We start from the raw sequence: 14157 nt of genomic DNA on the forward strand, positions 1-14157 counted from the left end.
ATGGCCCAGGTGCTTGGGCCCTGCACCCCATGGGAGACCAGGATAAGTACCTGGCTCCTGGCTCCTGCCATCGGATCAGTGCGGTGCGCCGGCCGCAGCGCGCCGGCCGCGGCGGCCATTGGAGGGTGAACCAACGACAAAGGAAGACCTTTCTCTCTGTCTCTCTCTCTCACTGTCCACTCTGCCTGTCAAAAAATAAAAAAAAATTAAAAAATAATAGAATATGGTTAAATGGAAGATTTTAATATAGTTATAATATAATGCTTTAGACATATATGTATACATATATCCATTTCATGTGACAATGAGTGCTAAAACACACATTAGATTATAGGAAGCTATATTATAACATGAAATGTTTCAGGAATAAATATTTTAAATACCAGGAAAATTGTAAGGCTTATGTAAATTATTTATTCTGCAAAAAAAATGAATATTTGGGAAAAAATTCAGTAGTAATAAGACATCTTTGGAGACTGTAGTACTTGGTACTATGTCATGATATTGTTACAGTTGTATGTGTCCCCTCAAAAGCATATCTTGAACATAATCTCTGATGCAGCAGTAGTGGGAAGGGCCTGATGAGAGGTGACTGGGCCGTGAAGTGGAGTCCATGGATCAATGCCATTATCACAGGAGTGGCTTTGTTATCTTGGGAGCAGCTCACTGTAGGAGGGGGAGTGTGGTTCCTATTTTTGTCTCCCTCTGTCACTCCTCTGTCTTTCACTGTGGGATGCCACAAGAAGGCCTTCATCAGATGGTGACCCTTGATCTTGGACTTCCCAGCTTCCAAAACAGTAAGAAATAAATGACTACTTCTTATCAATTACCCAGTCTCAGGTATTCTGTTATAGCAGCACAAAGCAGACCAAGACAGAAAATTGGAATTGAGAAGTAGGGCTGTTGCTGTGACAAAAACCTGAAAATGTGGAAGCAACCTTGAAACGCAGCAATGGGTAGAGACTGTAAGAATTTGGAGAAGCCTGGACTGCCACAAACAGAGCATTAAGGTGATTCTGGTGAGGGCTTGAGAGAAGAGAACTGTAGGGAAAGTCTGGAATGTCTCACAGATTACTCAAGTAGTTGTGATCATAATGTTGCTAGAAATATGGATGCTAAAGACATTCTGCTAAAGTCTCAGAAAAAAATGAGGATCAAGGTATTGGAAATTGAACTAAAAGTCAGCCTTGTGGGGTAAGCATTGTGATGCAGCAAGGCAAGCTGCCTGCAGCACCAGCATCCCCTATCAGAGCACAAGTTCAAGTCCTGGCTGCTCTGCTTCTAATCAAGATGTCTGTTAATGCACCCGAGAAAGCGGCAGAATATAACCAAGTACTTGTGTGCACCCATGTGGGAGACCCAGACAGAGTTCTGGACTCCTGGCTTTAGCCTGGACCACCCTCAGCCTTTGTGGTAATTTGGGAAATGAATTAGTAGATGGAATCAATCTCTCTCTCTCTGTGTCTCTGTCTCTCTGCCTTTCAAATCAGATAATATTTTAAAAATAAATAAAATCTAACCTTGTTAGAAAGTGGCAAACAACTTGTGTTCATGATTTATATCTGTACCTAAGGGCCTTATAGAAGGCAGAGGTTTTTTTAAAATTTATTTTATTTATTTGAAAGAGTTACAGAGATGGAGAGAGAGATCTTCCATCTGCTAGTTCACTCTCTAATTGGCCGAAATGGCTAGAGCCACACCTATTCAAAGCCAGGAGCCAGGAGCCTCCTCCAGGACTCCCGTGTGGGTGCAGGGGCTCAAGGACTTGGGCCATCTTCTGCTGCTATCTTAGGCCACAGCAGAGAGCTGGATCAGAAGATGAGCAGCTGGGACTAGAACCAGCATCCATGTGGGATGCCAGTGCTTCAGGCCAGGGCTTTGACCTGCTATGTCACAGCCGGCCCCAGGTAGGGTCTTTGTAGATATAATCAAGTTAAAATGAAGTCAGGCTGGTTCAAGATGGGCCCTAAATCCAATGACTGATATACTCGTAAGAGGAAACTCTGGACACAGGAGGCAGAGTTTAAGAGTGACAAACTAGGGGCCAGTGCTGTGGCGTAGTGGGTAAAGCTGCCACCTGCGGTGCCAGCATCCCATATAGGCACCAGTTCAAGTTCTGGCTGTTCCACTTCCGATCCAGCTCTCTGCTATGGCCTGGTAAAGCAGTGGAAGATGGCCCAAGTCCTTGGGTTCCTGCACCCACGTGGGAGACCTGGAGGAGGCTTTTGGCTCCTGGCTTCGGATCGGCGCAGCTCCAGCCATTGCAGCTATCTGGGGAGTGAACCATCAAATGACAGACCTCTCTCTCTCTCTCTCTCTCTCTCCCGCTGCCTCTCTGTAATTCTACCTTTCAAATAAATACACAAATCTTTTTTTTAAAAGAGTGATGAACTAGAAGATGTAGCAAAAGAAATTTCCAAGCAAAATATTGAAGGAGCTGCATGACTTTTAAAAGTGCATATAATAAAATGTGACAGGACAGAAATAAGTCAGATATAATTTACCCAAGACTGAAGGATCTGAGAAAAGCAGGGAACCACCTGCTCATCACAATTACATGAATTATCCATATGAAGCAGTCATCAAAACAATCAAATAAAACGTGTGTTGTTCATGGACTTCAAACTGTTTACATTAAAATGAACCTATCTTAATTCTGTTTTCTCACAAATTTTTGGAGTTCCCTTGTATTCAACTACCACAGAAAATTCTTTTTCACTCTTTTGTTTGTTTCTTCATGTGACAAATATTTAATTTTCTTGGGAGTACAACAGAATGTCATGCTCGTGGGAAGCATATATATTAGCAATCATTATTATTTTAAATTTTTAATTATTTTTATTTTATTTGAGAGGCACACAGATATAGAGAGATGAGAGAGAGAAAAAAATGAATCCAAAGAAAAGTATTAAATGAATGTTGTGCCATCATTCCCCAGTGGTTATAATGTCATAGACATTTTGAACAAAGAGCATTTTAAATGAATGTAATAAAGTACAGCAGTAAATAAGTTGAAATCCATGTGGCATGACTTTTACACTTCTTGGTTGACAAGGAGAACTATGTAAATATAAAAGTACCTCTGAGTGTAACACAGAAGTAAACAATTATGGAGTGGGGGAGACAAATTAATAAATAATCTATGATATCCATTGAAAAGAGATTTCAGACTGACATCCCTGGACTTTATAGTGTACGAAGCATGTTTCTATTCCTGTCATTTCTCCTGCTGTCCAAACTTAAGATCACTTTGTCATTTTTTTCTTAAAAATGTTTGATTTTTGGAATACAATGTCATTTTAAATTGTGAGAAAAGAGAAAAGATATAATTTACAGGTGAAAAGGAAGCACATGGAAAGATTTGGAAAATTTGTGACCTGGTCGTGTAAGGAATGAAAAGAGGGAGGCGGGCATAGCGGTGAAGTAGGTAAAACTGATGCTGTGATCCCATATGGGTACCAGCTCATGGCCCGGCTGCTGCACTTCCAATCTAGCTCCCCACTAATGGCCTGGGAAAAGCAGCGGAAGATGGCCCAAGTGCTTGAGCCCCTGCCACTCATGTGGGAGGCCTGGGTGAAGTTCCTGTCCCCAGGCTTCAGCCTGGCTCAGTCCCGGCAGTTGTGGCCGTCCGGAAGGTGTCTCAGCAGATGGAAGATAACTCCTCCCTCCCTACCCCGCCCTTATAACTCTTTCAAATAAATAAGTACATCTTTTTAAAAAATGAAAATAGGCATTTCAGAGGCCTTCCACCAAACCAAAGGTGTGGCAACCAACCAATGCTCAAAAAATTGATATTAATAAAAGGGAGTCAAGTGATATTTATCAAAGACATTGGAAGAAGGACTCCTAATTCATTTCAAAGATATGTGAGGGAACCACAAACCCTCACAGTCTCACAGATGAAGGGGAATTTGTCTCTTAGTTTGTTACATAGGTCTCTTCTCTAGGGTCATGAGTTGAATTCCTGAAGAAATACAGAATTACATATGAAAAGTATTTTAAAAATAGATTTGTGTGTGTACGAATCTTTAGAGTTGGGTATGTATATCAAATATATGATATGAAATGATTCAAATTACATTTAAAGAATAAGCTTAAATGAAGTAGCTACACAAAAAATGAGACTGTCTTTTTTTTAAAGATTTATTTTTTATTTGAAAGAGTTACAGAGAGAGATCAAGATGGAAAGAGAAAGAGATTTTCCATCCCTTGGTTCACTCCCTAAATGACCACAATGGCCAGAGCTGAGCTGATCCAAAGCCACGAGCCAGGAGCTTCTTCAGGGGTCTCCCATGTGGGTGCAGAGTTAGATGCTTTTGCCCATTAAATCATGCAATAACTTCATGGGGAGACTCCTCATCCTTTGACAAATAAGGAAACACTAAGAGACGCAAAATGATTCATCAGTAGCTAAATTGTTGGTTAACTGTAGAGACTATTTAAGTCTAATAAGTCTGGCCCAGCGCCTGTGTTCTTTACTATTAACTATGCTGTCACAATCACTAGGGAGGTGTGTATAAAATATACATTCCAAATGCCACTAGAGTCCACTGATTTATGTAATGATTACTTTTTTCATTCATTCTCAGATGTGCTCTCACGAACCCCTCAAGGACATAAAAATTCAAATAAAAAAGGAAAATCAGTAAGTAGATTGATATATCTTTTAAAATTCATTTTTGGCATTTTACATTGTTTTGAGTTAACTACGTAAAAATTCTACCAGTGACATCAGTGTAATTTCTATCCATAAAAATGTTATTTATTGTAAATTTGTGAGTGTGTTATAAATGAATGTTATAATGTTTGTTTTATAGTTATTTATTATGAATTCATAAATATTATAAAGCAATATAAATATATTGTCCATTTGATTGAGCTACTTTGTTTAATTTGCACTTCTGTTGACCCCAAAATAGTGATTGCATAGTAAGCAAACCAAAATAGCACCAGGAATGCATAGAATATGCATTCCATCTTTTGTGATCTGAACAGTTTTAAAGGAGCTGTTTTCCTCATCCCAACTGCTTATTAATACTTTAACTCTTTTGTATTCACTTTTTCGAACCTTGAAAACTTTTAGTTCAAGATTTGGTTCTTTTTTTTAACTTTTATTTATGAATATAAATTTCCAAAGTACAGCTTATGGATTACAAGGGCTTTTCCCCCCCATAACTTCCCTCCCACCCGCAATCCTTCCCTCTCCCATTCCATTCACATCAAGATTCATTTTCAATTCTTTTTATATACAGAAGATCAATTTAGTATATATTAAGTAAAGATTTCATCAGTTTGCACCCACACAGAAACACAAAGTGAAAAATACTGTTTCAGTACCAGTTAGAGCATTAAATCTCAATGTACAGCACATTAAGGACAGAGATCCTACATGGGGAGTAAGTGCACAGTGACTCCTGTTGTTGACTTAACAATTTGACACTCTTGTTTATGGCGTCAGTAATCTCCCTAGGCTCTAGTCATGAGTTGCCAAGGCTATGGAAGCCTTTTGAGTTCACCGACTCTGATCATATTTAGAAAAGGTGATAGTCAAAGTGGAAGTTCTCTCCTCCCTTCAGAAAGGTACCTCCTTCTTTGATGGCCCATTCTTTCCACTGGGATCATACTCACAGAGATCTTACATTTAGGTTTTTTTTTTTTTTTCCCCAGAGTGTCTTGGCTTTCCATGGCTGAAATACTGTCATGGGCTTTTCAGCCGGATCTGAATGCCTTAAGGGTTGATTCTGAGGCCAGAGTGCTGTTTAGGACATCTGCCCTTCTATGAGTCTGCTGTATATCCTGCTTCCCACGTTGGATCGTTCTCTCCCTTTTTTTTATTCTATCGGTTAGTATTTTCAGACACTAGTCTTGCTTATGTGATCCCTTTGACTCTTTTTTTTTTTTTTTGACAGGCAGAGTGGACAGTGAGAGAGAGAGACAGAGAGAAAGGTCTTCCTTTTGCCGTTGGTTCACCCTCCAATGGCCACCGCGGCCGGCGCGCTGCGGCCGGCGCACCGCGCTGATCCGATGGCAGGAGCCAGGAGCCAGGTGCTTTTCCTGGTCTCCCATGGGGTGCAGGGCCCAAGCACCTGGGCCATCCTCCACTGCACTCCCTGGCCACAGCAGAGGGCTGGCCTGGAAGAGGGGCAACCGGGACAGAATCCGGTGCCCCGACCGGGACTAGAACCCGGTGTGCCGGCGCCGCTAGGCGGAGGATTAGCCTAGTGAGCCGCAGCGCCGGCCTCCCTTTGACTCTTAATCCTATCATTATGATCAATTGTGAACAGAAATTGATCACTTAGACTAGTGAGATGGCATTGGTACATGCCACCTTGATGGAATTGAATTGGAATCTCCTGGTATGTTTCTAGCTCTACCATTTGGGGCAAGTCCGACTGAGCATGTCCCAAATTGTACAACTCTTCCCTCTCTTATTCCCACTCTTATGTTTAACAGGGATCACATTTCAGTTTAATTTCAACACTTAAGAATAACTGTGTATTAATTACAGAATTCAATCAATAGTATTAAGTAGAACAAACAAAAAAATACTAAAAGGGATAAAGTATTAAATTGTACATCAACAGTCAGGCTGATCAAGTCAGCGTTTCTGATAGTGTCCATTTCACTTTAACAGGTTTCCTTTTTGGTGCTCGGTTAGTTGCCACCGATCAGGGAGAACATATGATACTTGTCCCTTTGGAACTGGCTTATTTCACTCAGCATGATGTTTTCCAGATTCCTCCATTTTGTTGCAAATGACCGGATTTCATTGTTTTTTTTACTGCTGTATAGTATTCTATAGAGTGCATGTCCCATAATTTCTTTATCCAGTCTACTGTTGATGGGCATTTGGGTTGGTTCCAGGTCTTAGCTATTGTGAATTGAGCTGCAATAAACAGTAAGGTGCAGACAGCTTTTGTGTTTGCCCATTTAATTTCCTTTGGGTAAATTCCAAGGAGTGGGATGGCTGGGTTGAATGGTAGGTTTATATTCAGGTTTCTATGGAATCTCCAGACTGACTTACATAGTGGTGTAACCAGTTTGCATTCCCACCAACAGTGGGTTAGTGTCCCATTTTCCCCACATCCTCGCCAGCAACTGTTGTCGGTAGGTTTCAGTATGTGAACCATTCTAACCGTGGTGAGGTGAAACCTCATTGTGGTTTTGATTTGCATTTCCCTGATTGCTAGTGATCTTGAATATTTTTTCATGTGCCTGTTGGCCCTTTGGATTTCCTCTTTTGAAAAATGTCTATTGAGGTCCTTGGCCCATCTCTTAAGTGGGTTGTTTGTTTTGAAGTTGTGGAGTTTCTCGATCTCTTTGTAGATTCTGGTTATAAATCCTTTATCTGTAGCATAGTTTGCAAATATTTTTTCCCATTCTGTCAGTTTTCTCTTCACTCTCCTGTTTCTTTTGAAGTACAGAAACTTCTCAATTTGATGCAATCCCAAATGTTAATTTTGGCTTTGACTGCCTGTGCCTCCTGGGTCTTTTCCAAGAAGTCTTTGCCAGTGCCAATATCTTGCGGAGTTTCTCCAATGTTTTCTAATAATTTGATGGTGTTGGGTTGTAGATTTAAGTCTTTAATCCATGTTGAGTGGATTTTTGTGTAAGGTGTAAGGTAGGGGTCTTGTTTCATGCTTCTGCACATGGAAATCCAGTTTTCCAAGCACCATTTATTGAATAGACTGCCCTTGCTCCAGGAATTGGTTTTAGATCCTTGATCAAATGTAAGTTGGTTGTAGATGTTTGGGTTGATTTCTGGTGTTTCTATTCTGTTCCATTGGTCTATCCATCTGTTTCTGTACCAGTACCATGCTGTTTTGATTACAACTGCCCTGTAGTATGTCCTGAAATCTGGTATTGTGATGCCTCCGGCCTTGTTTTTGTTGTACAAGATTGCTTTAGCTATTTGAGGTCTCCTGCGTCTCCATATGAATTTCAACATCATTTTTTCCAGATCTGAGAAGAAAGTCTTTGGTATTTTGATTGGTATCGCATTGAATCTATAAATTGCTTTTGGGAGAATGGACATTTTGATGATGTTGATTCTTCTAATCCATGAGCATGGAATATTTTTCCATTTTTTGGTATCTTCTTCTATTTCTTTCTTTAAGATTTTGTAATTCTCATCGTAGAGATCTTTAACATCCTTGGTTAAGTTTATTCCAAGGTATTTGATTGTTTTTGTGGCTATTGTGAATGGGATTGATCTTAGAAGTTCTTTCTTAGCCATGGCATTGCCTGTGTATACAAAGGCTGTTGATTTTTGTGCATTGATTTTATATCCTGCTACTTTGCCAAAATCTTCTATGAGTTCCAATAGTCTCTTAGTAGAGTTCTTTGGATCCCCTAAGTAAAGAATCATATCTTCTGCAAAGAGGGATAGTTTGACTTCTTCCTTCCCAATTTGTATCCCTTTAATTTCTTTTTCTTGTCTGATGGCTCTGGCTAAACTTCTATAACTATGTTGAATAGCAGTGGTGAGAGTGGGCGTCCCTGTCTGGTACCAGATCTCACTGGAAATGCTTCCAACTTTTCCCCATTCAATAGGATGCTGGCTGTGGGTTTTTCATAAATCGCCTTGATTGTTTTGAGGAATGTTCCTTCTATGCCCTATTTGCTTAGAGTTTTCATCATGAAAGGGTGTTGAATTTTCTCAAATGCTTTCTCTGCATCTATTGAGATAATCATATGGTTTTTCTTCTACAGTTTGCTAATGTGGTATATCATGTTTATTGATTTTTGGATGTTGAACCATCCCTGCATACCAGGGATAAATCCCACTTGGTTAGGGTGGATGATTTTTCTGATGTGTTATAGTATTCTATTCGCTAGAATTTTATTGAGGATTTTTGCGTCTATGTTCATCAGGGATATTAAATGTAGGATTGAAAGTTCTGTATATCTGTTAGATCCATTTGGGCAATAGTGTCAATTAAATCTGCTGTTTCCTTGTTGATCTTCTGTCTGGATGATCTATTTCTGAGTGTAGAGTATTGAAGTCCCCCAGTACTATTGTATTGGAAACTAAGTCTCCCTTTAAGTCCCTTAACATATCTTTTAAATAAACCGGTGCCCTGTAATTAGGTGCATATACATTTATAATAGTTACATCTTCCTGTTGAATTGAACCCTTAATCATTTATATAGTGCCCTTCTTTGTCTCTCTTAACAGTTTTTGTGTTAAAGTTTATTTTGTCTGATATTAATATGGCTACACTTGCTTTTTTTTGGTTTCTGTTGGCATGGAATATATTTTTCCAACCTTTCACTTTCAGTCTGCCTGCATCTTTGTTGGAAAGATGTGTTTGTTGTAGGCACCAAATGGATGGGTTTTGTTCCTTGATCCATTCAGCCAGTCTGTGCATTTTAACTGGAGAGTTGAGGCCATTTACGTTCAATGTGACTATTGATAAGTAGTAACTTTGCCCTGCTGTTTCCCCAAAGATATTTTCTAGTATATGCTTTGAGCTTCCTGTAATCTTTTACTGGGAGGTTTTCTTCCTTTACCTTCTTTCATATTGATGGTTGTGTTTCTGTGTTTCTGTGTGTAGCACATCTTTAAGCATTTTTTGCAGGGCTGGACGAATGGCAACAAATTCTTTCAATTTCTGTTTGCTATAAAATGTCTTTATTTCACCTTCATTCACAAATGAGAGCTTTGCAGGATATACTATTCTGGGCTGGCAGTTTTTCTCTCTTAGTACCTGGGCTAAATCTCACCACTCCCTCCTAGCATGTAGGGTTTCTGATGAGAGGTTAGCTGTGAATCTAATTGGAGATCCTCTGAGAGTAATCTGATGTTTCTCTCTTGCACATTTTAGGGTCTTTTCTCTATGTTTCACTGTGGTGAGTTTGATTACAATGTGTCATGGTGAGGATCTCTTTTGGTCATGTTTATTAGGGGTTCTATGAGCTTTCTGCAATAGGATGTCTCTGTCCTTCTCCAAACCCAGGAAATTTTCTGCTAGTATCTCACTAAAAAGGCCTTCTAATCCTATCTCCCTCTACATGCCTTCAGGAACTGCTAGAACCTGAATTTTGGGTTTTTAATAGTATCCTGTAGATTGCCAACAATATTTTTTAGATTTCTAATTTCCTCTTCTTTTGTTTTTGGTTTGACTGTATCCTTTCCTGTTCTCTGTCTTCTAAGTCCGATATTCTCTCTTCTGCTTCACTGACTCTGTTTTTAAGGCTCTCTAATGTTTTGTGTTTGTGTTTGTCTAATGTTTGTGTTTGTCATTTGATCTACTGAATTCTTCACTTCATTATGATTTCTCGTCACTATCACAGTTTCCTGTTCTAGTTGTTTCATTTCATATTGATTCCTCCTTAATATTTCATTTTCACAAGAGAGATTTTCTATCCTGTCCAGTAATGATTTCTGTAGTTCAAGAATTTGTTTTTGAGAACTTCTTAATGTTCTTATCAATTTTTTGAGATCCGTTTCTTGCATTTCTTCCATCTCATCATCTTCATAATCTTGAGTTGGGGTATCTTGTTCATTTGGGGACATCATAGTGTCTCTCTTGTTCTTGTTTCCTCAGTTTCTGTGTTTGTTGCTTGGCATTGTGGAGATATTCTTTGGTTTCTTCACTGTAGTGGTTTTTCTCATTATACTATGACTCTAGATTAAGAGGACTGTCAGCTTTTGATGTAGAGCCTCTAAGGAGAGGCTGTGATGGGTGTGGCCAGAGAGCTGTGTTTGGTTCTTCAGGGTTAAGGGTGTGCCAAAGGTGACTCACCCAGGTTGTACTCTCTCTCTCTCTCTTTTGACTCAGAAGGGAAGTAATTCCGCACAGCTGAGCAATGGAATTGAGGGTAGTCAATGTATAAAATCTGGCCCCTATGGGTATAATATTCATCTGCTCTACCCCAAGGACCACACAAAGGGTCTATACAAGCCCTCTGTGTGGTCTCAAATTTCCCTGCAGTCTCCCACTGGGTTGCCAAGTGTACCAAGTTTGTGTACTCCGTTAGTTCTCTCGCCCACTGTCAGATTTTCACAGTCTCAATTCATTAGCTCCACACCTTCACTAGGTCCTAACCTCCTGTTATTTCTCCCCAACAGAGTCAGGTTTTTCTGCTTGGCTGATGGTGGGCGCCACTTTACGTATGTCCAAAATGGTGCCTGCTCTTTGCCTTGCTTGACTTTGTGAGTGGAGAGAGAGGCTCGTGTCCGTGCCAGTTCCCCTTATTTATTCATTTTTTTCTCTCCTCCAGTCAGCCTGGTCAACTTTCCCCAGAAGGGCTTCAATCCTTGTTCCCTCTAGGCTCTTTCTGCCATTTCCCCACCAATGTCTTGGGCTACCTAGGTTTTTGTCTCACCTCCCCTCCAGTGCTGGTGTGCAGACTCTGCGGCTGGGCTTCCGAGCCATGGGTGTCCTTGCTCTCCCTGTAGATCCTCCGTGTCACATCCACTAGATTCGGAAGAGTTTCCTCTGCAGTTTTTTTCCTGAGCCTTTCCCTGATACTACAGTAACTCCACTTTTATTAAACTATCTTTTCCCGGACTATCAGTGTACGCCCTCACTATTCTGCCATCTTGGCTCCCAAGATTTGGTTCTTTAAATGTCATGCCAGGCTAACAGCAATAAGTACTTCAGAAATGTAAAAGTTATGTAGTTTAGAATAAGGACCAGCAAGAAGGAAATATTGATATGAGAAGTGAGTAGAGAAAGGAAATCTTGGTTTATACCTTATGTTTTGCACTTAGAAACCAAGAACCATGATCACACAAGGGAGAAGATTCTAAACCTTAGAGAAATACCAGTACTTTCCCTTGTAATTTTTATTGATTAACTGACTCCTAAATCTAAGACATTGGAACCTCATGCAAATATTCTTTTGTGGAGACTAGCAGGATTCTGTGAACAAATTTCTTAGACTGCGTATGCTTTAGTCATCTTTTAATTATTTTAACTAAAACTCCCAAGAGAAGCAACTTAGGAGAAAAGGCTTATTTTGGCTTGAAGTTTGGAGGTTCACAATCTGAGACCAGGCAGCCCCATTAGTCTGGCATCTGTTAGAGACTGGTGATGACAGTGTGCAGAAGAAAGATGGTGTGGCAATCCAGGAAGCAGAGAGAGACAGAGAGAGACAGGAGGAAGCTTGGCTTATCTAATCAACACTTCCAGGAGAGAACTGCCTTCAGAGGGCAAGCCCTCAATGACCTAAAGACCTCCCACTAGTCTCACATCTCAGATGCCATAATTAGATTAAGTCTCTACCCTCAACCCATCAGCTGTTAATATAAGACTTTGGGGTTTCATTCTTCGCATGGATTTGGGGATCAAATTTTTTCAAGCCATGATACAATCCATGGGGCTTAGTAACTTTAAAGATAGAATCAGTAATGTTCTGGACAATTCATGATTGCTAACATTTAGTCCTTGTGTCCCAATAATCCATTTTGGTGTTTAAACTACTTCTTTTGGACTGACTCATGCATTTGAGAAAAAACACAAAAATTCTGTCTTCTTATGTGGTCTAATTGTGTGATGAAAAGAATGACAATCTCAAGTAATTCCAAACTATGACAAATATCATGAGCTCTTAAGGCTTCAGAATATTCCTCTTTATCTTGATCTTCTGCTCACAGAGCCCACTGGGCCAAGGTTTCATCTTCTGGACTCACTGGGTAAGAGATTTTGCCTTCCAGGTTCACTAGGACAGAGATACTACCCCAACAGATTTGCCAGATATGGGTTGGGTTCCCATGATTCCAGAATGCTCTGTTCCCATGCTTTTCAGTGACCCTCCCTCTCTATCTCTGCAATATGAATAGGCTGAAGATTTTTTAAAATTTTGTTTAAGGAATACAATTTCTTGCATTTAATATATACAAATTTGGGAACATGGTGATTCTCCCACCTTTCTTCCTCCTACCTCCCTGCCACCCATATTCCCACCTTTCTTCCTCCTACCTCTTCCTTTCCCATTCTTATTTTTTACAGAGATCAATTTTCAGTTAATTTTTTACTTATAAGACTAACCCTATACTATGTAGAGAGGTCACTGAATAGTATGAAGAAAAAAGAAAAAGAGAACAAAAACAGGAAAAACATTGTTCCTCAGCAGTCAAGGCAAGGGCCATTCAAAATTATAATATCTCAATGTCTCAGTTACACTCCTGGCGATTACCTTTTAAGTACTCCATTAGTTATCATAGATCAGAGAGACCATATGGTATTTGTCTTTTTGTGACTGGCTTATTTCACCATGTATGTTTTCCAGATGCATCCATTTTGTTGCAAATGACAGAATTTCTGGCATTTCTATTCTGCTCCATTGGTCTACACACGTCAGTTTTTGTGCCAGTACAAGGCTGTTTTGATTATAACTTCCCTGTACTATATCTTGAGGTCTAGTATTGTGATGTGTCCAGCTTTGTTTTTATTGTTTAAGATTGTTTTAGCTATTTGGAGTCTCTTGTGTTTCCATATGATTTTGAGCATCATTTAGAAAAATGTTGTTGGTATTTTGATTGGGATCACATTGTATCTATAAATTGCTTTCAGAAGTATGTACATTTTGATGATGTTGATTCTTCATATATAGGAACATGGAAGATTTTTCCACTTTTATATGTCTTCTCCTATTTCATTAATGTTTTTTAATTTTGATTGTGGAAATCTTTGGAATCCTTGGTTAATTTTATTCCAAGGTATTTAAATTTTTTGTAGCTATTGTGAATGGAATTGATCTTAGAAGATTTTTTTTTTGACAGGCAGAGTGGACAGTGAGAGAGAGAGACAGAGAGAAAGGTCTTCCTTTGCCATTGGTTCACCCTCCAATGGCCGCTGCAGCCGGTGTGCTGCGGCCGGCGCACCGCGCTGATCCGATGGCAGGAGCCAGGAGCCAGGTGCTTTTCCTGGTCTCTCATGGGGTGCAGGGCCCAAGCACCTGGGCCATCCTCCACTGCACTCCCTGGCCACAGCAGAGAGCTGGCCTGGAAGAGGGGCAACCGGGACAGAATCCGGCGCCCCGACCGGGACTAGAACCCGGTGTGCCGGCGCCGCTAGGTGGAGGATTAGCCTAGTGAGCCGCGGCGCCGGCCCAGAAGATTTTTCTTAGCTATGGCATTGTCTGTAAATACAAAAGCTGTTGATTCTTGTGTGTTGATTTTATATCCTGCTGCTTTACCAAAAACTC

General features: G+C 40.2%; 1 protein-coding gene across 10 annotated transcripts in view; it reads left to right on the forward strand.

Moving 5' to 3' along the window:
- Window positions 1–14157, forward strand: part of C2CD6 (C2 calcium dependent domain containing 6) — a 200151-nt gene that overhangs the window by 149427 nt on the left and 36567 nt on the right. For all 10 annotated transcript variants that reach the window (XM_051849266.2, XM_051849268.2, XM_008258970.4 and 7 more), the window contains one exon: window positions 4590–4645. In XM_051849266.2, coding sequence (XP_051705226.2) covers window positions 4590–4645 — 56 coding nt within the window. The remainder of the gene's footprint in view (window positions 1–4589; window positions 4646–14157) is intronic.

Source organism: Oryctolagus cuniculus, chromosome 3, assembly GCF_964237555.1.
Source record: "Oryctolagus cuniculus chromosome 3, mOryCun1.1, whole genome shotgun sequence".
In the NCBI taxonomy this organism is placed as follows: domain Eukaryota; kingdom Metazoa; phylum Chordata; class Mammalia; order Lagomorpha; family Leporidae; genus Oryctolagus; species Oryctolagus cuniculus.